This window comes from Typopeltis vanoorti, chromosome 13 (assembly GCF_054136105.1).
Source record: "Typopeltis vanoorti isolate ZY-2024b chromosome 13, IOZ_Tvanoo_1.0, whole genome shotgun sequence".
Classification (NCBI taxonomy): Eukaryota; Metazoa; Arthropoda; class Arachnida; order Uropygi; family Thelyphonidae; genus Typopeltis; species Typopeltis vanoorti.
Window position 1 is genome coordinate 100,661,518 of NC_143561.1, and position 26,238 is coordinate 100,687,755.

General features: G+C 35.3%; 1 protein-coding gene across 2 annotated transcripts in view; it reads left to right on the forward strand.

Annotated features, from left to right (window-relative positions):
• The window catches only part of LOC150100412 (vacuolar protein sorting-associated protein 33B-like), a 257,234-nt gene that overhangs the window by 46,947 nt on the left and 184,049 nt on the right, over window positions 1-26,238 (forward strand). For both annotated transcript variants that reach the window (XM_090402344.1, XM_090402342.1), the window contains exons 6-10: window positions 8,024-8,128; window positions 9,298-9,391; window positions 15,566-15,643; window positions 23,309-23,382; window positions 24,011-24,097. In XM_090402344.1, the coding sequence (XP_090258470.1) occupies window positions 8,024-8,128; window positions 9,298-9,391; window positions 15,566-15,643; window positions 23,309-23,382; window positions 24,011-24,097 (438 nt within the window). The remainder of the gene's footprint in view (window positions 1-8,023; window positions 8,129-9,297; window positions 9,392-15,565; window positions 15,644-23,308; window positions 23,383-24,010; window positions 24,098-26,238) is intronic.

Sequence of the window (26,238 nt, forward strand, 5' to 3'; positions counted from 1 at the left end):
CCCCCCCCCCCACACACACAACAATATGGAGTTATTAAGACACTATTCAACAGGGCAAAAATAATCAGTTCAAATGATCAAGCCCTAACCACTGAACTAAATCACATCCGTGACACTTTCTCAGCCAATGGCTACCCCACCCCAAAAAAAAAAAAATCCAAACAATACTTAACCCAGTTATCCACAACCCACCATCCCCTCCCCCTTATAAAAAAGATTATTCTAAATCCATCACCATTCCCTACATCCGAGGCACCTCGGAAAAAATCAACAAAATCTTAAAAAAACATGACTTGACCACTTGTTACAGACCACATAGAAAAATGGCATCCCTTATCCGCTCCACTAAAGACCAACCACTTCCCCTAGACCTACCTGGTGTATACCAGGTCCCTTTCAGCTGTAAATTGTCCTACTTTGAACAAACAGGCAGGACAGCAAATATCAGAATCTCAGAACACAAGGATTACATCAGATTTCACCAGTACAGCCACTCTGGGCTTGCAGACCACGCTCTGGATACTCGCAACAGAATAAGATGGAAGAAAGCCACAGTAATACACCGCAGCAAGTTCAAATATGAAAGACTATTAATGGAATCAGCCTCAGCCCTTAGGAACCTGCCAAACCTCAACAAATTTGGATGCATGAGACTGCCCCAAATTTGGGAAACATTTATCAGAAGAACTTCAGCCCAAAGGCCAAGAACTACCAATATAGCCTGCCAGGAGGCACCATCAGGACTTTAGGAAAACGTTAGCCTCCTAGCTTCAGTTGTCATTTGCTGTTATGTAGTACTTGTGTGCACTTGTCTTTGTATTAAGTTCCCAAGAAGATGGCAACATGACGTTTGCCAAAATATCGGAAAGTATATATTAAAGTTTATTTAATTTATATTTCTAGTGTATGCTGTCAATTCCTTATGTGTTAGTTATCAAGGTTATTATAAATCTTTGGATTTATAATAACCCCCATCTTGATTACTATGCACTGATCTAGTTGCCTAGGATTTTTGGTGATGACAAGGAGGTGGAAAGTATTCAGGTGATTCAGATGGAGAGGATTCAGAAAGGGTGTGAGGAGTAGTTTTTTTTTTTTTTTTTTTTTGGAGAATGAGTGAAAATAGATTGCCAGAGTCTATTGTGGATACCACAACTGTGAATGAGTTCAAAAATGAAGTATGATAGATATTGTGCAAAAATATTGGATAGTGCTCGACATAATGTTTAGGGCCTCCCTCGATGAGTCTGCGGACTCCATGGAGATGCCCATATTGTAATAATATGACTGGATAACTCTCCTTCAATCAAAAAGCCCTGATAAAGGAGTTGTTTACATCCTAGTTAGGATTCAAATCGAGGTCTTTCCAACCAACCAATCAAAGGGCTTGATCAAAATTGATTGAGCAATGAAGGCTCATAGTTTATTTTTGTCTTTATTTTCTTTTATTACATAACTCCCACCCATTAAAGGTTGTAAACCTATAGTACAGGGGTGGCCAAGTATGCATCCTTTTGGAGCCAAAATAATTCTGGTAAGACTTAGAAGAGTCACAACCTTTGACTGATGCAATGGTATGAGAGTGTGCACGTGATGAGGTGGGTGGTAGGGATGCAGAAGCTATACCAGCCTGCCACAACACATTAGTTACACTTCCAGTGCTCATCTATCAGTATCGTTCAACATATTGTTGCGCGAGTCCATTGACAGTATTTGTTATTGATGTCACATAAAAAACGTAAATATGAAGATGGCAAAGAAATTTTACGCCAGAGTTAGAAGAGGAGTTTCTTTTTGTTAAACGACAAAATAAACCAATGGATGTGCTATATGCCAAATAACACTTGAACAATTCAATGCCGCAATCTCAAGTGTCATTATGACATGCATCACAATAATTTTAGTAAAAACTTCCTCTTGCCTCTGATATGAGGTGAACTAAACTTTCACCTTTCAAAGAACAACTCCATGGTCAGATAAACTCTCTATCTTTACTAAAGAGGCTGATGTTACTACTGAGGCTGGTTTTATTTTAGAATTTAATATTGCACAGGCAGAATGTCTGTACACAGGAGTATTTGTCGAGAATATTGCACAAATAAGTTCAAGTTTTAGACCCAGATAGCAAAAAACTACTCAAACTGATTTAGTGATAGGCCATATTGATTAAATGTATTCTGTATTAATGATATATATTCAATTATATCAAATAATTTATGGTTCTTATTCATCTTATTTCAATGGACACTGACAGTGTGTGTTACATATGTTACATATTTATCAATATGTAAACATGCTGTGGTCAGTATGGTGGGTAATTTTATAATCTTAATCTTCATGTGCATTTCTTCAGAAGAGTGAAATAAATCTGGTCGTCAAGTACTATTGCACTGTACAGAAATGGAGAAATGAAAAAAAATGGCTGAGGCTATAGATGAATGAGGAAATATTTTATGGTACTTTCTGAGGCTTTTATTGATTACAGCTTATTCATCTGAGCATTCAAGAAATCATCAATGTTGAAAAATCCCAATCCTTGTTAAAAGAATGATCCTAGATCAAGTTTGGTCATGCTACATCAAAAATCTAGCACAACATGAATTGAACACACACAATATTATTGGTCTGTTTCAAATGTACTTTATTACTGATATCATTAGCTTGCTTTTGGTAAACTCAGTTACTGTAACATCAGATAGTTTGATTTCATTCTTCTATACTATAAATATACCAACTAGATGCAATTATAAATTATTGATTTTACCAACACTCTTCACATTCTAATTATACTGGACATTAATTTCATCATGTTCCCCATCCAAAGAAGTCTTCGAAGCAGTTCAAACTGATGTTGTTAATTCATTCCATGCCACATAAATTGGCATTGGCCAAGTGATTGGTGTATCTACTCTCCAATCCAACAGGACACAGGTTCAAATCCTGTTGTGGTCATGGAAGTTTGTGATTGTCTGTAGGTAGGAGATGAATTTCTTCACTTATTGGAGACCTGGAGTGGCTTGAAAGGGTTCCATGTTTGGTCTCTAGAGCAGTTTATGAAACATAAAAAAATAATAATTAATAAAATAGAAACAAAATCCCTTGATTCATAGTACTAATATACTATAGCAGGAGTGGCCACAACATGGCTTGTATCCACACATCACACTGCTCTTAATGCTCTACCAAGAAAAAATAAACAAAAAGAGAAGAGGAGACAAGAGGAACAAAATAAAAAAAAAAAAAAAATGAAAAGAAAAGCAGGGTTAATAAAAATTACTACAATAAAAAAAAAAGTTTAATTCAAAACACATTAAATGAAGTTTACTTTGAACAATTCAAATAATTTTAAAGTCGAAACACAATAATTTTAGTTATTTAATAGTAGAAGCCTTCCTTGTATTCATTTTCTTAGTAAGCTCCTTAAAATTAGGTGTGTAATTAGTCAAAGCAGTTCTTACAAGCTCATTCAAATATTAATCATTTAAAACAGATCTATATTTAGATTTAATAAATTTAAGAGTCGAATATAGCACCTCACATGGCTATGTGGTCCCAAAAATGGAGATCAGTTTTCTGGCACATTGCTTAAGTGTTGGATACCATTGGTCTCGAGCTTGCTTCCAAAACTCAATTACAGAACATCCACTTAGCTTCAGTCCATCCTCTTGAAGTTTCAAAAGCTCCAGTTCAGCAATTGCAACGTCCATTACAATTGGTTTTGAAATAGGACAAAAAGTGAATGTTGACTTAAGTTCTTGAAGGTTGCAAAATCAATTGTTGAGTTCTGCAGCCAGATCATTTAATTTGCTAACATAAGATCCCATTTCTAATTCCACTCCTTGCAAATTTGTCAGTATTTTCTTCAGACATATGAAGCGATTGAAAGTTTTATTTTCCAAGTCTCTCTGGAAAAGTTGCAGATTGTTTTGGAAGCTTAGGATGGTCTGTGTGGGATCGGTTATTAGTTTTACTTTCCCTTGAAGTGAAACGTTTAATATCTGTAGATGCTAGAAAAGATTGATGAAAAATGCTATGTCTAACAACCACTGAGTGTCTTTGAGATGAGGGAAAAATTTCTCCTCCTCTCTAAGAAACTGTTTGATTGGGTCTAACAATAAAAAAAACTTGTTTAATACATTACTAACTGAGAGACACCTTACTAAGCAAAACCATGATACATCATTAGGAATATTATCACAATTCAACTCATTGAGAAAGTTTGAATTGTTGGTGTGTTTTAGCACTTGAACAAATAAAATTGACAGTTCTTAGACCTACTTTCGTTACATGTTCAAATTTAAAACACTTGGCAACTAGATGTTTCCTGTGAATAATGTAATGTACAGGTAGGAAAGTAGGATATCATTCATCATTCCCAAGGAGCCCTTTAGTCTTACCCCTCATAGCTGGAGCACCATCAGTTGCAGTGCTGATGATTTTTTCACGCAATACCGAATCTTAAGTGCAACATGGAGAGTTTCTTTGATATCACAGTCATATGTTATATCTTTCAATGCTATCAAGTTCAATAGCTCTTCCTTGCTGTCTAGGTTGTGAGATACAAAGCAGACAAGTGTAGCTAGTTGCAGTTTGTCCTCAATATCTGTAGATTCATCCAAAGCCAAACTAAATGCAGCACAGTTTTTCAAGTTATGGTATAAGTTATTTACGATGTCAGCACTGATAACAGAATTTCTCCTTTCAATTATATGCCTGGAGACTGGCATCTGTTCAATCAGTTTGAGTAGTTTTTTTGCTATCTGGGTCTAAAACTTGAACTTATTTGTACAATATTCTTGACAAATACTCCTTCTGTGTACAGACATTTTGCCTGTGCAATATTAAACTCTAAAATAAAACCAGCCTCAGTAGTAACATCAGCCACTTTAGTAAATATGGAGATCAGTTTACTCTGACCATGGAGTTGTTCTTTGAAAGGTGAAAGTTTAGTTCACCTCAGATCAGAGGCAAGAGGAAGTTTTTACTAAAATTATTGTGATGCATGTCATAATGACACTTGAGATTGCGGCTTTGAATTGTTCAAGTGTTATTTGGCATATAGCACATCCATTGGTTTATTTTGTCGTTTAACAAAAAGAAACTCCTTTTCTAACTCTGGCCTAAAACTTCTTTGCCATCTTCATATTTATGTTTTTTATGTGACATCAATAACAAGCACTGTCAATGGACTCGCGCAACAATATCTTGAACGATACTGATAGATGAGCACTGGAAGTGTAACTAATGTGTTGTGGCAGGCTGGTATAGCTGCTGCATCCCTACCACCCATGTTATTTGGCATATAGCACATCCATTGGTTTATTTTGTCGTTTAACAAAAAGAAACTCCTCTTCTAACTCTGGCCTAAAACTTCTTTGCCATCTTCATATTTACGTTTTTTATGTGACATCAATAACAAGCACTGTCAATGGACTCGCACAACAATATGTTGAACGATACTGATAGATGAGCACTGGAAGTGTAACTAATGTGTTGTGGCAGGCTGGTATAGCTTCTGCATCCCTACCACCCACCTCATAACGTGCACACTCTCATACCATTGCATCGGTCAATGGTTGTGGCTCTTCTAAGTCTTACCAGAATTATTTTGGCTCCAAAAGGATGCATACTTGGCCACCCCTGTACTATAGGTTTATAACCTTTAATGGGTGGGAGTTATGTAATAAAAGAAAATAAAGACAAAAATAAACTATGAGCCTTCATTGCTCAATCAATTTTGATCAAGCCCTTTGATTGGTTGGTTGGAAAGACCTCGATTTGAATCCTGACTAGGATGTAAACAACTCCTTTATCAGGGCTTTTTGATTGAAGGAGAGTTATCCAGTCATATTATTACAATATGGGCATCTCCATGGAGTCCGCAGACTCATCGAGGGAGGCCCTAAACATTATGTCGAGCACTATCCAATATTTTTGCACAATATCTATCATACTTCATTTTTGAACTCATTCACAGTTGTGGTATCCACAATAGACTCTGGCAACCTATTTTCACTCATTCATCAAGCAAAAAAAAAAAATAGTCCTCACACCCTTGTTCAATTTCCAAGGATGGCCCTAGTTCTCTCAAAACCAGACATGTTCTGAAAAATTTCCTATATATTCATCTTGTAAAACCTGTTCAGTAATTTGAATGTCTCAATTATATCCCACCACCACCACCCATGCTGCCTGTCAACCAATTTTCAACCACAAATCTCCAACCAATCCTTATAAGGATAGGTTGAAGATTCAACCTATCCTTATGAGGTGCATTCCATAGACCTATCATCTTGGTCATCTGAATCCTCTCCACCTCCTTGTCATCTCCAAAAATCCTAGGCAACTAGATCAGTGCATAGTAATCAAGATGGGGTTATTATAAATCTAAAGATTTATAATAACCTTATCTCTGTTCATCAGGGTGTACTTCAGTAACTAAGTAATCCAGTGAGCTGTTTTAGCCACTTTTGCAATATGTCCTGTTCAACCTTAGCCCTCGAATAATCTGTTGGGGGAAGGAACAAAAAGAAAAGAAGGGGAAGGACAAGTCTACAAATAACATAACAGATGTATATTACATGAAGTAAGGCATGGCCCAGCATTTTGGTTTGCCACTCCTGTACTCACTAAAGTGAGCCCTTGGGCATTATCATGTATATATACAGGTAACCCTCGTATAATGCGGATGTTAGGTTCCATAGAAATGTCGCGTTATATAAATCGCATTATACGAGACTTAGATCACATAGAAAAAGTAGGGTTAGGTTAAGAAATCGTTTTTTTTTTTTTTCTAAATTATATAAACAACAATGACATATCCAACAAAAACAATATTTTTATTTAATTCAGGTAATTCATGTAAGTTAAGAAAACATAAACTATAAGACAAATATGTAGTATAAAATTATAAAAACTACAAATTGTACATAAATTTCATTGCACATAATGCATAAATGTTTTAGATACAATAAAATAAAGCGCATATTTTAATCGTCAAAACAACAAAAGAGATTAATAGTTCATACTATACAGTTGTAGCCGTCTGATTATTCATAAAATTAAAAATGAGAATGCAGATTGAAAGCAGTGCTGGGTTTAAAAATGCTGAGCGATGCTAACGTTCTGTTGTTCATGTTCATAATGTTGGAGGTCTGACTGAGGTATATTTTTTATTAAAGCTGACCAAACTTAGTGGAGAAGTAATCCTTGATTTTTATTGCATTGTGTTGATATTTTAAGCATGTTTGCAGCTTCTTTAAATTTCCTTATGTAACAGTTTTTTTCTATGTATGACATGTTTGTTTTCTGCCATAGTATATTGTGGCCAGTGGAAGTGGTATAGAAAGCTAGACCTGATTTGTGTTCACTTCTGTTTTGCATATTCTTTTGGTGTTCGTTCATGCGAATTTCCACAGATCTTCTTGTCTGTCCTACGTAGCAGATGCCACAAGAACAATAAATTTTGTAAACACCTGGTTTTTTTAAAGGATGATGAGGTTTCAGGGGATGTAGAAATCTCGAAATTTTTTCCAGTGGCAGAAAAGCTACTTTGATATATTTGTTAAGGAATTTAGCCATCTTGTTTGTAACATTTTTGATATATGGAAGCGTGATAGCGTTTTTGAAATCTTGTTTCTGAGGGATGCATGTAGGAAGTGTGTGGAGGATTTTTTTTGATAGTCTTGGTTTCATAACCATTCTTTTGAAAGATCTGTGTTAGATATTCTAATTCTTCGTTTCTCTGTTTTTCTGTGCTGGAAATGTTATACACTGTCCCTTAGGGTTTCTATTAGACCTATTTTTTGCGAAGGGTGGTGGTGTGAGGCTGCATTAAGAAATCTTCTCGTGTTTTGAATGATATTGAATTGTCTTTCAAATTTTTATAATCTGTTCTTTATTTTACTGTGTACTGAATTATATTTTAATAACTACAATGCACATGGCTGCATATTTGTTATCTCAATTTATGTTATGTTAATTATATGGCCATTCAATTTTGCAATCAAATTTTTATTTTCAGAATGGTGATCAGACATGGGTGCATACAGTTGCCATGTCATTAATTCAGCTTCAGATGCTTTGTGGAACTATACCCAATGTGCACATCCAGGGTCGCTTTGCTAAGGTAATGGAATTGTAGATTTTTATCTAATGAAATTAATATTTTATACCATACTGCACAATTGTAAAGTTACAAGGGATGTTTAAATGATAGTGAGACTGTCCATACTGCTTCTCTCTGACATCCTTTATCAATAAGCACATTCATCAGTATGCTACTTGACATGTTCTGTGACAATAGTGCAAAATTGTTGTAGACAGCTTTATTTAGCTGCTTTCCAAAACATCATTTCAATATTGATTAAAAATGATATTTTATGCTTTCAAGAAAAAAAGTATGTTTTTGTGTGATTTCAAAAAAAGTGTAAAGATGTCATGGAATGTGGACCAACAATAAGCAGAGTAATGACGCATTTAATAGATGGGAAAATATTGCAGATCGATGATGATGTTTGAAGGAGATCAAGTACCATTGTTACAGATCTGCCTATCAAGAAAGTCAGTTGCTGAAGAAAGAAGAATATTATAGTAACTGTCTATCAATTTAATGTGTCATTTTATCCTTTGTAATCATTTTTGACGAGTTTTTGATTAGTCACTTTGACTCTGTATTGAAACAGCAGTCAAGTGTCCATAAGCATAAAAAAAAATAACCTCAGCTGAAGAAATTTTTTTTGACACTTTTATCTGCAAAAGTTATGCAGATATCCTTTTTTTGATTCTAACTCATCCTTTTTCAGCACTGGTGATCTTAAAATGAAGTTGATTAATGATAATACACAGAAGCTTAAGAATTCTTTGCAGTAAGTATATAATTCGAGGGGGGGTGAAGAAAGAGGGACTAGCATTCGTGACAGAATGGTGGTTTGTAAGACCATGCCACATACATGTAGCAGTGGTGGCCACCTATGGTATTTGTCTTGTTTCATGCTTGAGAAGTTGTTCTAAAAAAAATATCAAGGTATAACATATGAAGAATGTTATACTGAAAAAGGAAACTGTCTCAAGGTTTGAAGATATATCAGATAACATAGTCTTGCTACTTTGTAAACACCCTTGTAGATTAAGATTATTTACTATGAGAGTTTATCATATTATATTTAAATTCATTAATATTAATAATAATTCATAACAATAATATTTCATTAATAATGGAATAACACTGGCAATGTAATATGTACTGTAGAATAAGACACTTTTATATTTATCAGAAAAAAAAATCGTACTTTGCAGATGGTTGCAGATTTGATGGAAATGTTAATGAAAGAAAAGAAATCACAAAAATCAGAAGATTCACTTATTTATCACCTTATTCTTATGGATCGAGGTACTTATTACATATTTTATAACATGATAATTTACTGCTGAATGGGAAGTATTTTCTTCTTTTTTAAGGCTTGATTTCATATGGAGATATTAATTTATGATATTTTCCCTCTTCTAGAAAACAGACAAACTAGCTACAGAGCACATACAATTTATAGACATGATATCTGCCTCATGGCTTTAGCTCTCGACATAATCCTAAGCAATAATATTAGCATTTATTCTGGATATCTTTAATCTCTGATATTACAAATACATTTGTGTCCTTTATATACATGTGTGTTTAAGTACTTATTTCTGTATAAAAATATATACATCATCAAATTCCTGGTATATACCCTCAAGGGGTGTACAGGATATGATAGTACTACATGAAAAATTTACATCATTACTAACTTCCTATCTACAATTTTCCTCCAAATCAGTCTGTTACCTGTCAAGACTCCAACATTATCAGATCTTATATTTCTATCGTCTAAGGCACTTTGTACCGTATCAATCCACCTATATCTTAGTCTTCCTCTGGGTCGTTTTCCTGCCAACCTGGTAGTGAACACTTGCTTTGCTAATCTTTCCTCGCCCATTCTGTTAAGTGATGACCATACCACCTGAGATTAGCTCTGCTAACACATTCCTGGATGCTGACAATGTCAAGTTCTTTCCTAATATCCTTGTTTTTAATATGATATGCCATCTGTTCAATCCTCTAATCCTTCTCAGGACTCTCACATCTTCGGTCTTTGGTCAAGTGTTTTACTTCTGACCCAGCTCTCAGATCCAAAAGTTAAAACTGGTTTGAACACTGTCTTCTATACAGCTAATTTAGTATTCTGACTAATTTCTCTCTTATTCCATATGAATTTATTCAATTGACTTCCTACCATACCAGCTTTGTTGATTCTGTTGTCTATTTCCGTATTTAATTTACCGTCTTCACTAAAAATCATGCCTAAGTAGCTGAAATGCTTTACTTGTTCCACAGGTTCTCCGTTCATAACACGGTTGACATTTTCAGTGATTCTGCCTATTTTCATTGTCTTTGTCATTTTATTGCTGACCTTCATACCATATCTATTACACCAGTTATTCAGTTTAGTCAGGGAATCTTGCAGACTTGTAGCAGATTTATTTATGAGTATAACATCATCCCCCATGAAACAAAGAGCTGAGATTAACATTTCCAATTTTGATATCAGGTTTAATACCACTTTCCTTCATAATGTGATCCATATAGATAATGAATAACAGAGGAGATAATGTACATCCTTGTCTGACACCAGATTTAACATTAAACCACTTTCCTGTATTTCCTTCAATTCTAACTGCTGACTTACAACTCAAATAAAGATTAAGTATTGCTTGATAAAAGGCCCCCTTGACACCAAATAACTGCAGCATTTTAAATAGTTTCTCTCTTGGCACCTTGCCATATGCCTTTTCCAGATCTACAAAAGTCGAATACAGATCTTTGAAAAATTCAGATATTGACAATTCAATCTTTTCTTTTAAATAATAATGTCAAAAATGAATGATGATCACTTTTGACATTATGGATTCTACAACCATGTTAAAATAACTCTTTTTATTATCCCGAAGTTTCGATCTTCATATCAAGAGCATCATCTGGAGCATACATAAATATACAAGACAAGCTGCGTTACATTTCAAGTGCATTGCATGTGATGAAATCATTCTTTCTCTAGCTTATGGTTTGAAATGTAACGCAGCTTGTCTTGTATATTTATATATGCTCCAGATGATCTTGATATGAAGATCGAAAAGTCGAGATAATAAAAAGAGTTATTTAAAATGGTTGTAGAATCCATAATTTCAAAAATGAATGACAATTCAATCCATGTAATAAAATAGATAATTGACTAATAATTGGATAAAAGCTAGAGCATGGACAATCAGACTAGTAAAATGACTAGTGAATGTGATGACAGACAGTAATAAAATACAGTTGCACATAATTACTAGATAATTGTTACCAAACCAAAGAAAGAATTGCATGCGCTAGTTCATCAGTTAAACATGATCGCAAAAAAACAGCCTGAAGATTTTAGTAAAAAGTTTTACTGCTGGGTTACAAAGTATATTATATTTGACAAGAAATTATATTCTTAATTTGATCCTTTACACGTGAAGTATCTTCATCACTAATCTGTTTGTATATAGAGGCTGTTGACTTCATATCAGTTGCCTCAGTATCCCATAATGCAAAGAAACATTATGGGAAAAACCACTACCCAGACTGGTTTCAATCTTTATTGAGAACCAGAACAAGTGGGAACAAGACCTAGGAAGATACCTTTTGCAAACTCATTGCAGAAGTAAATGTAATTTATTTTTCTGCCTTTTCCCAAGCAAATTAAAACAAGAATACAATTTATACAAGAATATAATGAAGCCAAAAAAAAAGAATCCTAAGGAGTTCTTTCGATATGTAGTCAGCAAAAGAAAGAATGATTATGGAAGGATGACATTGATAGGAGAAAATGATATAAAGAGAGCTGTTGCAGAATGTGTGGTGGAGATACTTAATGAGCAATTCATAAAGGTCTTTCAATCTTGTCAATGTGACTTGTAGGTGTGAAATCATCCACCAATTGGTGAGAATGACCATGAAGTGATTACCTGAGTGGTTGTCAGCAGTGTGAGGACCTCTGTGAGAAAAGGATATATGTGGAACTACAAGGGAAGGTGATTATGAAGAGCTCAGGAGACAGCTTGCGTGTGTAGCTTGGAATGAGAAGTTAGCTGGAAAAGAGATCAATGCCGCTTGGATGATTTTCAAAAACTATCTAGTAGATGCAATGTCTGAGTGTATTCCAAGGGTGAGAAGGTTAAATAAGGTAGGTGTGAGATGGATGAATAAAGAGATTAAGCATGTGATACAGAGAAAGAGGGCATTGTGAAGGCAGCATAAGAGAAGTGGAAATAACCAATTCCATGAGGTCTACAAAGACCAGGCAAGGAGGGTGACTTGGTTAGTGAGGGTAGCTAAAGAGAGGTATGAACAGCAGTTAGTTAATGAAGCCAAAAGAATCCTAAGGAGTTCTTTCAATATATAGCCAGCAAAAGAAAGCATGATTATGGAAGGATGACATTGAAAGGAGAAAATGGTATAAAGACAGCTGTTGCAGAATGTGTGGTGGAGATACTTAATGAACAATTCATAAAGGTCTTTCAATCTTGTGAATGTGACTTCATGGAGAGATTGAGAGCAGTAGATGATGGGGAGGAGAGACTGACTGTAAGTGAGCAAGAGGTGTTTGGGGAGTTTAGTAAACTAGATGTTAATAAGACTGTGGGACTTGATAATATATCGCCACGTATTCTGAAGGAATGTGCCAGGGAGTTGACACCTGTCTTAACATATTTTTTTAATGCGAGTCTTGCACTCGGTCAAGTCCCTAAGGAGTGGAAGGAGGGCAAGATTATAGGCACAAACTATAGGCCTATCTGTGTGTCAAATGTTGTGGTTAAGTGAGAAGCTTGTGAGAACTAGGATCACGAGTTGGGTTGACAACAATGGTATTATCTTTGATGGACAGCATGGATTTGCTAAAGGGAGTTTAGCAAACTCTCTTTAGCAAATAATCTGTTTTATTTGTTTTAATAATCTACTTATTACAATAAAGTGACTGCTTCCTTGGACAGAGGAGAAAGATACATAGTAATATACTTAGATTTCACAAAGGCTTTTGATAGAGTACCTCATGATAAATGATAGTCAAACTAGAGCAGATGTGGTTGGATATTAGATTAGTGCATTGGATTGGAGACTGGCTATCTGATAGGTATCAAGTTGTGTATGGGGGAGCAATATCCAGGAAAAGGAAAGTCACTAGTAGAGTGCCTCAATGGTCTGTTTTGGGGTAATGTTTAACTTGTTAATATACAAGTTACACATTACTATTTAACTTGTATATTAACGATATAGGTGAAGATTTGGAGGAGATATTCAGCTGTTTGCAGATGATGCAAAGTTGGGACGAACCATGAAGAGTAGTGAAGATGTTGTGGCCTTAAAAGAAGACGTAAATAAATTGAGTGGATGGGCATGGAAATGGAGTTGTGAGTTCAATGTTGCAAAATGTAAGGTTTTAAAATTTGAAAAACAAAGATGGGATGAGATGCGACCAGAAATGCCAAGTATGGAGGTATAAAAGTCTTACAGTGGCTGCACTGCATAGTTCAGAAGGCCTGGACAGAGGGACGAATTTCGGATGATTGGAGTAGAGGTCTCATAGTACCCATATATAAAGAGGGAAATTAAACTGAAAGTGAGAATTACACAGGTATTTCTCTACTGAGTGTTCCTGGTAAGATTTATTCAAGCATACTTGCAGAGTGGTTGAGAAGGATTGTGGAAGAAAAGCTTGATGAAGAACAAGCTGGATTCAGGCCAAATAGAGGCTCTCAGGATCAGATTTTCACTTTACGACAAATAGTTGAGAAATCATGGGAATATAACAACGATCTGTATTTAAGTTTTGTAGATCTAGAAAATGCATATGAGAAGGTGCCAAGAGAGGACTATTCAATACGCTAGTTGTTTGGTGACAATGGGGCATTATATCAAGCAATGTTTAGTCTTTATTTGAGTTGTAAGTCAGCAGTTAGAATTGAAGGAAGTACAAGAAGATGGTTTAATTAAATCTGGTGTCAGACAAGGATGTACATTATCCCCTCTGTTATTCATTATCTATATGGATCACATTATGAAGGAAGTGGTATTAAACCTGATATCAAAATTGGAGATGTTAATGTCAGCTCTTTGCTTTATGCGGGTGATGTTATACTTATAAATAAATCTGCTACGTCTTTAAGATTCCCTGACTAAATTGAATAACTGTTGTAATAGATATGGTATGAGGGTCAGCAATAAAAGGACAAAAACAATGAAAGTGGGTAGAATCATTGAAAATGTCAACTCGTTTTGAACGGAGAACCTGTGGAACAAGTAAAACATTTTAGCTTCTTAGGCATGATTTTTAGTGAAGATGGTAAATTAAATATGGAAATAAACAACAGAATCAACAAAGCTGGTATAGTAGGAAGTCAAATGAATAAATTCATATGGAATAAAAGAGAAATTAGTCAGAACACTAAATATGCGGTATACAAGACAGCTTTCAAACCAGTTTTAACTTATGGATCTGAGAACTGGGTCAGAATTAAAACACTTGACCAAAGACTAAGGACCGCAGATGTGAGAGTCCTGAGAAAGATTAGAGGCATGAACAGATGGCATCAATGGCAATATCATATTAAAAACCAGGATATTAGGAAAGAACTTGACATTGTCAGCATCCAGGAATGCATTAGCAGCAGGTGGTATGGCCACTTAAATAGAATGGGCGAGGAAAAATTAGCAAAACAAGTGTTCTCTGCAATGTTGGCAGAAAAACGACCCAGAGGAAGACCAAGATATTAGGTGGATTGATACTGTACAAAGTGCCTTAGACGATAGAAATATAAGATCTGATAATGTTGGAGTCTTGGCAAGTAACAGACTGATTTGGAGGAAAATTGTAGATAGTGTAAATATTTCATCATCTACAGGATATGTAGTACTATCATATCCTGTACACCCCTTGAAAGTACATAGCAGGAATTTGATGATGATAATAATAATTATACATAATAAATTATTACATACTACATATCCTGTACACCCCTTGAGGGTACATAGTAGGAATTTGATGATGATAATTATACATAATAAATTATACATACTTATGCATAATAATTTTATAAATTTATACATAATTAAGCCAACTCAAATACTTTGGTTATTAGTAAATAAAAAATACTATATTTCTCCTCTAGAGCAGGATTCAGAGATTATAAACCTTTCCAACCTTTTATGGATGAGATTACTATAAAAAAAAATAATCTTGGGCATGAAATTCAGCATTAGTTATTTAATTGCACTGCATGTCTGATGTAAACTCTTGGGTAGCCCCCCTCACATCTACAAACAGCATGCACTGTTATTACTGTCAAAATAGAGTTAACATTCATGGTCATTTCTTATAAGTTTCCCATAGTGATATTATTATTATGTTTGAGGAATTTGTATTAACCAGTGCCATATATTTTTATCAGATATGTATTTTCATGATATTCATTAGTTATTTTATATATATTATCTTAATTATTTCAGATGTTGATTTTCCCTCTGTGCTTTTAACTCAGCTGACCTATGAGGGTTTATTAGATGAAACTTTTGGAATTAAAAGTGGTGAGTTACTTAATAATGATCATATGCAAATTGTTTCTTTCATTCATAAATCAAGATTGAATAATTCTGAAAATGTTTCAAATAATATATACTTTGGCTTCTACATCATCAATAATATTCCTGAAGGTAATAATGCTATTAATGATGAATAATAATTTCACTAATGCATACATCATCATCAGTTTCCTGAAGAGATTTGCATAATATGACAGTACTACATGATTAAGTTCACATTATTAATAATGTCCTGTCAGCAATTATTCACCAAACTAATCTATCACACTTGTCAGTACTCCAGTATTGTCAGATTTTATACTTCTGACTGGATCAATTCACCTTAGATATTGATCTTCCTCTGAGTCTTTTTCCTGCCATCTTGGTATAACCTTTCTCTAGTATCAAATACCTGTTTCTCTATCCCATCCTGTTTAGGTGATGATATCATTTTGAATAAGCTCTGTTCAGGCATTCTTGAATGTTAGCAACATCAAATTTCTTCATAACAGCCTTATTTTTCATATGATTCTGCTGTTAATGGCCATCTATTCAATTCCCTAATTTGTTTTCAGAAATCTCGTAATGGTAGTCTTCAGTTTTTGATCAGCTATTTTATTTCTAACCCACTTTCAGATCTGTAAGTTAATATTAGTTTTGAACAGTGTGGTATTTGGCTAATTTCTCTCATTCCATATAAATGTAAGGGGTTTGAGGCTAAATTGTTAACGGATGTGCTTGTGTAGAGATTTAAGTGCTGTGAGGACATCATGTTGGAGGCTTAATGGAATGTATACATCACTCAGAAAGGATTAACATAGGTTTAATACTTCCTGTATTTTTTCGTCCTAGTCACTAGGACATCATTGGGGATTACAAAAACAACTAATGTAACATGAACACGAATATTATACAATACTAAGCCCAACTACGTGGGTGACACCAAAGTCCTACCTAGGTTGTAGGTGGTCTGGAATGTAAGGTGGGACCTCTGGTGATGAGTATTTCCCACAAAAACACAAGGTAAGAAATTAAAAATCTTACTTAAAAAAGTATCTTCCTTGCCCCCTGACATCACGAAAAAACTTAAACATTTCCCCCCCCCCCCCCGAATTATATGGTTTACCAAAAATCCACAAACCCAATTCCCCCACTTAGACCTATAGTAGATGCCACCAACGCACCTCACCTTGCTACAGACTGTCTAAACAGCTAGCCAACTCTCTGACCCCCTCACTGGAAGGTCCACATCCTATATAAAAATCTCTACCCACTTTAAAGCCCTCATAGAAAATTTAACCTTGAATAACGCAGACATATTGGTAAGCTTTGATATCTCCTCTTTGTTTGCCAATATTCCCTTAACTGACACCTTATCTTTTTTAGAAAACGTTTTTCTGTCTGACATCTTAGATCTCTTTTCCTTTGCCATTAACTCTGGGTATTTTTCTTGGAAGAACAAAATCTACAAGCAGATAGAGGGAACCACCATGGGTTATCCCCTCTTGCCAATTTTTATATGGAAGATTTCGAAAAAATGAGCCATAGACTCAGCCCCACTCAAACCTTCTATCTGGCTAAGATATGTTGATGATGTGGTCTCTTTTTGGCCTCATGGCCCAGACACAGACTCCTTCCTCAGTCATCTCAACAGCCTACATCCAAGAATCCAGTTTACTATGGAAAAGGAAAAGAACAATTGTTTACCCTTCCTAGACACCTTAGTTACACACCTGCCTAATGGTACACTTGCCTTCACTGTGTACAGAAACCCTCCCCCACACACAGGCAGATACATTCACAAACTCTCCCACCACCACCACCACCACCCCTCTCAACAATATGGCATTATTAAAACTCTTACCAAGAGAACCCACAATCTTTGTTCTAGTGGAACTGCCCTCACTACTGAGCTTAACCACATATACAGCACTTTCCTCACCAATGGCTCAGCAATAACAGTATAAAAAAAAATAATCAGTTCTTCCCCCATTCCCCATCCTTCTTGTCAACAAGAGTTTAAAAATGCCATCACCATACCCTACATCCATGGCACATCCAAAAAAATAGCCAAGATTCCAAAAAAGTACAACCTACACACAGCATATAAGCCCCACCGCAAACTTGCTACCCTTATCCATTCTACTAAAGATCAGCTCTCTCTGCCTGGAGTTTACAAAGTACCCTGTTCCTGTAAGCTGGCATACTTTGGACAGACAGGCAGATCAGCATCCATCCACCTGGAGGAACACAAGTCTTACGTCTGTAAACACAACTATGGTCAGTCACACTTGGCTGACCATGTCTTGGATACCACCCACAGGGTCTCTTGGAAGAAAACCACCATGCTCCACCCCAGCAAATTCAAGAAAGAGAGACTATTCTTAGAAACAGCAGCAGCTCTCAGAAATCAACCAAATCTCAATAAATACGGTTGCATTAAGCTTCTGACGCTGTGGGAAACACTCATATCAGAGGTCCCACCTTACATTCCAGGCCACCTACAACCGCCCTTAGAGGGTGCTCCACCTAGATAGGACTTTAGTATCACCCACGTGGTTGGGCTTAGTATTGTATAATATTTGTGTTCATGTTACATTAGTTGTTTTTGTAATCCCCGATGATGTCCTAGTGACTAGGACGAAATATAGGAAGTAATAAACCTATGTTAATCTTTTCTGAGTGCTGTATACATTCCATTAAGCCTCCAACATGATGTAAAAGGATGTGTTTTAGAGCAGTGCTAAAAGATAAGTAATTTTTTTTTTTCAAATTTTGATTAATAAGTTAACTACTAGTTTTTTATTTTGTTTTTATGAGTGTGTAATAATAGATAACAATCAATAATAGATTGAGTTGTTCATATTTTGAGAAAAATTATATGTTTTGTAATAAAAGTAGGTATTATCAGTGTGGTGTCAATTCATAGTAGAACAATGGCAGCCAAGTAGTCTTTATTATGAAAGTTGAATTTATGAGATTTTGTTGAATGCAGTATGTATGAAATATATTCATTGCGAAAGGAAAGTGAGACTGCTGAGTAAATATATAGGAATTGTTTTGAGAGTAAGCACTAGTCAGAGAGAGTAAAACACATGATGGCAGAGCAGAGAATATTGACAGTAGTCCAGAAAATGTTAGTGTCAATGATATTGAAAGCATGGTGATGGAAGGTCAAGAATAAAGAAGACCTCATGTAAGAAATAGTGCACGTAGGTGGGGTCCTTCATGGGACAAAGCATGAGATCAAAAGATTTCAAAAATGTCACATGATTAGTAGAGCTGAGAAGGAGAAAAAAAGCAAATAAGATGAAATTAAATCATATGAATAAGCAAGAAAAGAGGATAAGAAAAAATTTGTTTATGGTGATTCTGTGATAAAAGGATCACATAATGAGAGTGTGACTAAGTCTTGTTTCTCTAGTGCAAAAATGAATAACAATGATGCTATCAGGATGCAAAACAAGTAAAGTGAAAGAATTGATTTATTTGATTGGCACTAATGATATGAAAAGTGAAAAATAATGTATGAGAGAAGATATGAAAGAGTTTTTGGAAGAAGTGAAAAAGAAAAGCGAGAGAGAGAATAAAGACAGCAGATTTCTGCTGCCATGCTATGATGGAGACAAGTTGAGAAGTGTAATGATTCGCAAATGAATCAGTGCACAATGAACTCAATTTGATGGACAAAAAGACTTATGCAATGCTAATTGCACTTAAAGATTTGGAGTTAGGTGCGTAGAGAAAGCTTTGTTACTGAAAATGTGGAAGTGCAGTCAGGAAAATTAACGCTTTTAGAGTCAATGTATGTAGGCACTTATGATGTGAGTGAGGGTGAGAATGAACAGAAAATGTGGACTCCAGTCTCTCAAGTAATAGAATAAAATCAACTAACAAGGACTACATCCCTCCCCTTCATCTCAGCTACTCTCATTAGCTACACTCGATAATGACTCAAATTTCTCCACTTCTTCCTTCCTTAGCAGAACTTGCTGTTGGACCATATGCATTAATAAAATTCATTGCATTGTCCAGTTTCCTATTTTGATGCTTACCTATGTATTCTCCTTGAAATTGCCTAATATTTAAGATTATCTTCATGTTTTTATTGTTGAATGCTATAGCTACTCCCTCTTTTCCTTGAACTTGCAATAGATTGATTGTTTACAAGTATCTTCACCTTTTGGCTATTTGTTTTTTTAGTTATATCAGTACAAAATACGAGGCTAATCTTCTTGAATGGCAGTCAGTCTCAAGTAGAGTAATGTGGGCAAATATGAGAATGGGGAACTGGACAATGAGACTTATTTGTGCCTATGGTCCCACAGAAGGTTCTACTAAGGTAGAAGTGGAGGAATTTTTTGAGGCTTTAGAAAAAGCAACTGACACAATGAAAAAGGAAAAGTTGGTCCTTGTTGGGGATCTAAATAGTAGAGTAGGAAATGATTGTGAGACATACAAAAATATTTTGGGAAAATTTGGAGAAAAGAGCAAAGCTAATAATAACGGCAAATATCTGTTGGATTTCTGCTCAGGACATGGACTGGTTATTACTAACACCATGTTCCAACATAAAAATGTGCACAAATTCACATGGAGAGAAGAGGCTAGGAATAAGAAAAGTCTCATTGACTATGTTATTGTTGATAGTGATGTTTTCTCCCTGGTGCAGGACACCAGAGTGTACAGAGGATTTGAAATTGGAAGTGATCACTATTTAGTCTTGAGCAGGATAAAATTGAATTTCATATTGAAAAGAATAACATGTAAGAAAGTTTTAAAGCGAATAAAAGTTGAGCAGCTCTCAGATGTAAACTGTAGACTAAAATACAGAAATATTATTGAAAAGAAAATGAAAGAGTTTGAGAACAGGAATCAAACCTTGGAGATTCAGTGGCAAACTCTGAAGGAAACATTGATTGATTCTGCCAGAGAGGCATGTGGTGAGGTTGTGTGCAAAGATAAAAAAATCAGAACTCCCTGGTGGACACAGGAAGTTAAAGAGGCAGTGAAGGAAAAGAAGAAAGCATATCAAAAGTTCCTGGCAAATAAGTCAGCTTTTACTCTTACAGAATACAGAGACAAATGTAAGAAAGCTAAACAGTGTGTAAAACTAGCTAAACAAAAGTCATGGGAGGACTTTGGCAAGAATATAGAAAATAAATATCAAGAAGGTGGCAAAATATTCTGGAGGTTGTTGAAGAGGCTTAGGAATGGAGGAAAGAGTGCTGTAAAAGGAATTAGAGATGATAAAGGTGAAATGAAAACAGGAGAAAAAGATATCCTTGAAGTATGGAGTAATTACTTTGAAAAACTGCTAAATGAAACAAGCAGTGATGACAGCACAGTGATAAAAAACACTGACCAGGCATGCAGTCAGGAATACATATCCATACTTGAAGTAGAAAAAGCCATCAAAGGCTTGAAATGTGGAAAGGCAGCAGGAGTAGATGATATTCGACCAGAAATGCTGAAGTATGGTGGTATAAGAGTCTTACAGTGGCTGCACTGCATAGTTCAGAAAGCCTGGACAGAGGGACGAATTCCCGATGATTGGAGTAGAGCTCTCATAGTACCCATATATAAAAAGGGAAATAAAACTGAATGTGAGAATTACAGAGGTATTTCCCTACTGAGTGTTCCTGGCAAGATCTATGCAAGTATACTTGAGAAACGGTTGAGAAGAATTGTGGAAGAAAAGCTTGGTGAAGAACAAGCTGGATTCAGGCCAAATAGAGGCTGTCAGGATCAGATCTTCACTTTACGACAAATAGTCGAGAAAGCATGGGAATATAACAAAGATCTGTATTTAAGTTTTGTCGATTTGGAAAAGGCATATGACAAGGTGCCAAGAGAGAAGCTATTCAATACGCTGCAGTTATATGGTGTCAATGGGGCATTATATCAAGCAATACTTAGTCTTTATTTGAGTTGTGAGTCAGCAGTTAGAATTGAAGTACAGGAAGATGGTTTAATGTTAAATCTGGTGTGAGACAAGGATGTACATTATCCCCTCTGTTATTCATTATCTATATGGATCACATTATGAAGGAATGTGGTATTAAACCTGATATCAAAATTGGAGATGTTAATGTCAGCTCTTTGCTTTATGCGGATGATGTTATACTTCTAAATAAATCCACTACAAGTCTGCAAGATTCTCTGACTAAATTGAATAGCTGTTGTAATAGATATGGTATGAAGGTCAGCAATAAAAAGACAAAGACAATGAAAATAGGCAGAATCATTGAAAATGTCAACTGTGTTGTGAATGGAGAACCTGTGGAACAAGTAAAACATTTCAGCTACTTAGGCACAAATTTTACTGAAGATGGTAAACTAAATATAGAAATAGACAACAGAATCAGCAAAGCTGGTATCGTGGGAAGTCAATTGAATAAATTCATATGGAATAAGAAAGAAATTAGTCGGAACACTAAATTAGCTGTATACAAGACTGTGTTCAAACCAATTTTAACTTATGGATCTGAGAGCTGGGTCAGAAGTAAAACACTTGACCAAAGACTAGAAACCGCAGATATGAGAGTCCTGAGAAAGATTAGAGGCGTGAACAGATGGCATCAATGGCAATATCATATTAAAAATGAGGATATTAGGAAAGAACTTGACATTGTCAGCATCCAGGAATGCGTAAGCAGAGCTAATCTCAGATGGTATGGTCACTTAAATAGAATGGGAGAGGAAAGATTAGCAAAACAAGTGTTCTCTGCCAAGTTGGCAGGAAAACGACCCAGAGGAAGACCAAGATATAGGTGGATTGATACGGTACAAAGTGCCTTAGACGATAGAAATATAAGATCTGATAATGTTGGAGTCTTGACATGTAACGGACTGATTTGGAGGAAAATTGTAGATAGGAAGTTAGTAATGATGTAATTTTTTCATGTAGTACTGTCATATCCTGTACACCCTTTGAGGGTACATGGCAGGAATTTGATGATGATGATGATGATGATGAGTTATATCAGTTACCTTGATGTGGTACTTCTCTAATTCTTCTGCAAATGTTCCTTCTTTTCTTTTGGTACTTCTTACATTGATGGTGCCTATCTTCACTTCTGTTAATATTGAGTTTGAGTTGTTCCAGCAGTTTGTTAAAGATGGACTCCTGATAAATATCAGACTAATCTGGAGGAAAATTGTTGATAGGAGGTTAGTAATAATGTAAACTTAATCAGGTAGTACATTCTTAGTATGCTCTTAAAATTCTTAGTATCCCATATGAGGAATATACCAGGAATTTGATGATGATAATAGTTTTTCATTCTTACTGTATATGTGTCCGCGCAGTTAGCCTAGTGGCTATGCGCTTCACAACCATATGACTGGGGAAGGCGTGTCCCAGGTTCGATTCCCGTCGAAGACATAAGGAATTTGAGGATTTTCCTCAGTCATAGCCAAGTTAGCCGGTCTTGGGCACGGGTAGTAGGGTTTTTTCTTCCAGTTTATCTGGTGTTTTTCATCCCGCAAGCAGGCAAACCGGCCCCATGAACACACACGGATCTACAACCATAAATACTGACTGTAGATCCATGTGGGGGCTCAACTCGCCCCGTTAGGGACAGGGGAGAAAAAGGGAGGAAACTTCATACGAATAAATAAATAAATACTGTATATGTTTATTTTAATCGTTTTCTGATTTATTTTCAGGAAAAGTATCATTTGGAAAAAATGTTACAGGAAAGGATCAGATTGTGAAGATTGTCCTTAATAGCAGTGATGCAGTAAGTCCTCAAATTTTTAATATCAGTAAACAAGAAAATATTTCAAAAATTCCGAAGTTTATAGAATAGACCACAACTGTTGGTTTATTTTGTAACTTTGGAATGGAGAACTATAATTTAAGAATAAAGGACATATAGGTTTTTAATGTTAAGTATTTAAAACATGAAACTCATACAACTTTATCAAAATTGTCAAATTTAAAACATCACAAAGAATACATGCATCCAAAAAATATCTACTTATAGGCCACTTCAGCTTTTAACACAATTCAATCTAAAAGCACATCTTAAGTGTTCTAGCCAGCTATTTTCAGTGCATTAAAGAATAGATAGATGTAAGAGAATTGCAGATAAGTAGCAAATCAGACCAAGTTATTTGAGTTGCCTACCTTGATTTTAGCAAAATGTGGTTGTTTCTCATTCCTGCCCCCCCCCCAAAAAAGAAACTCTTATAATTAATATATTATCAAACTTAATTATCAAAATTATATCATACTTATCAAACGTAAGTTATGGTTCTTCCTTTAGTTGAATGAGGTGGCAGTGTAAGTATGTATAGTATTATATCTACACTTGCAGTACAATAAGGTATTTATTTTGGAATTTATGTTTATATTTTTATTTTTAGGTCTACAAGGAAATTAGAGATCGACATTTCACCAATGTATTTGGCTTTCTTAGGGACAAGGCTAAGCATATACAGGCCAAATATGATGTAATTTTTTTTTTTACTTATTTCATCATTTCTGTGACATTTGTTTTATTGTATTGAAAAGTACAGAGCTTTATTATTCCTTCAGTGATTTTAATTTGAGTTAGTGTTTAATTTAGTTTAGTGTAAAAATAATCTTGAAAAAAAAAAAAAGATATAGTATGGTTATTTAACAAGATTGAATACATTCTAACTGCAGAAACTGATTGTTTCTTATCAGAAACAGTTAACAGAAAATTAGAGATCTTATGTCATCATCATCATCAAATTCCTGCCATGTACCCTCAAGGGGTGTACAGGATATGACAGTACTACATGAAAAAATTACATCATTACTAACTTCCTATCTACAATTTTCCTCCAAATCAGTCTGTTACTTGTCAAGACTCCAACATTATCAGATCTTATATTTCTATCATCTAAGGCACTTTGTACCATATCAATCCATCTATATCTTGGTCTTCCTCTGGGTCATTTTCCTGCCAACCTGGCAGAGAACACTTGTTTTGCTAATCTTTCCTCTCCCATTCTATTTAAGTGACCATACCATCTGAGATTAGCTCTGCTAATGCATTCCTGGATGCTGACAATGTCAAGTTCTTTCCTAATATCCTCATTTTTAACATGATATTGCCATTGATACCATCTGTTCAAGCCTCTAATCTTTTCAGGACTCTCATATCTGCAGTCTCTAGTCTTTGGTAAAGTGTTTTACTTCTGACCCAACTCTCAGATCCATAAGTTAAAATTGGTTTGAACACAGTCTTGTATACAGCTAATTTAGTGTTGCGACTAATTTCTTTCTTATTCCATATGAATTTATTCAATTGACTTCCCACGAAACCAGCTTTGCTGATTCTGTTATCTATTTCTATATTTAGTTTACCATCTTCAGTAAAAATTGTGCCTAAGTAGCTGAAATGTTTTACTTGTTCCACAGGTTCTCCATTCACAACACAGTTGACATTTTCAATGATTCTGCCTATTTTCATTGTCTTTGTCTTTTTATTGCTGACCTTCATACCATATCTATTACAACAGCTATTCAATTTAGTCAGAGAATCTTGCAGACTTGTAGCTGATTTATTTAAAGTATAACATCATCCGCATAAAGCATAGCGCTGACATTAACATCTTCAATTTTGATATCAGGTTTAATACCACTTTCCTTCATAATGTGGTCCATATAGATAATGAATAACAGAGGGGATAATGTACATCCTTGTCTCACACCAGATTTAACATTAAACCATCTTCCTGTACTTCCTTCAATTCTAACTGCTGACTCACAACTCAAATAAAGACTAAGTATTGCTTGATATAATGCCCCATTGACACCATATAACTGCAGCATATTGAATAGCTTCTCTCTTGGCACCTTGTCATATGCCTTTTCCAAATCGACAAAACTTAAATACAGATCTTTGTTATATTCCCATGCTTTCTCGACTATTTGTCGTAAAGTGAAGATCTGATCCTGACAGCCTCTATTTGGCCTGAATCCAGCTTGTTCTTCACCAAGCTTTTCTTCCACAATTCTTCTCAACCGTTTCTCAAGTATACTTGCATAGATCTTGCCAGGAACACTCAGTAGGGAAATACCTCTGTAATTCTCACATTCAGTTTTATTTCCCTTTTTATATATCGGTACTATGAGAGCTCTACTCCAATCATCGGGAATTCGTCCCTCTGTCCAGACTTTCTGAACTATGCAGTGCAGCCACTGTAAGACTCTTATACCACTATACTTCAGCATTTCTGGTCGAATATCATCTACTCCTGCTGCCTTTCCACATTTCAAGCCTTTGATGGCTTTTTCTACTTCAAGTATTGATATGTATTCCTGACTGCATGCCTGGTCAGTGTTTTTTATCACTATGCTGTCATCACTGCTTGTTTCATTTAGCAGTTTTTCAAAGTAATTACTCCATACTTCAAGGATATCTTTTTCTCCTGTTTTCATTTCACCTTTATCATCTCTAATTCCTTTTACAGCACTCTTTCCTCCATTCCTAAGCTTCTTCAACAACCTCCAGAATATTTTGTCACCTTCTTGATATTTATTTTCTATATTCTTGCCAAAGTCCTCCCATGACTTTTGTTTAGCTAGTTTTACACACTGTTTAGCTTTCTTACATTTGTCT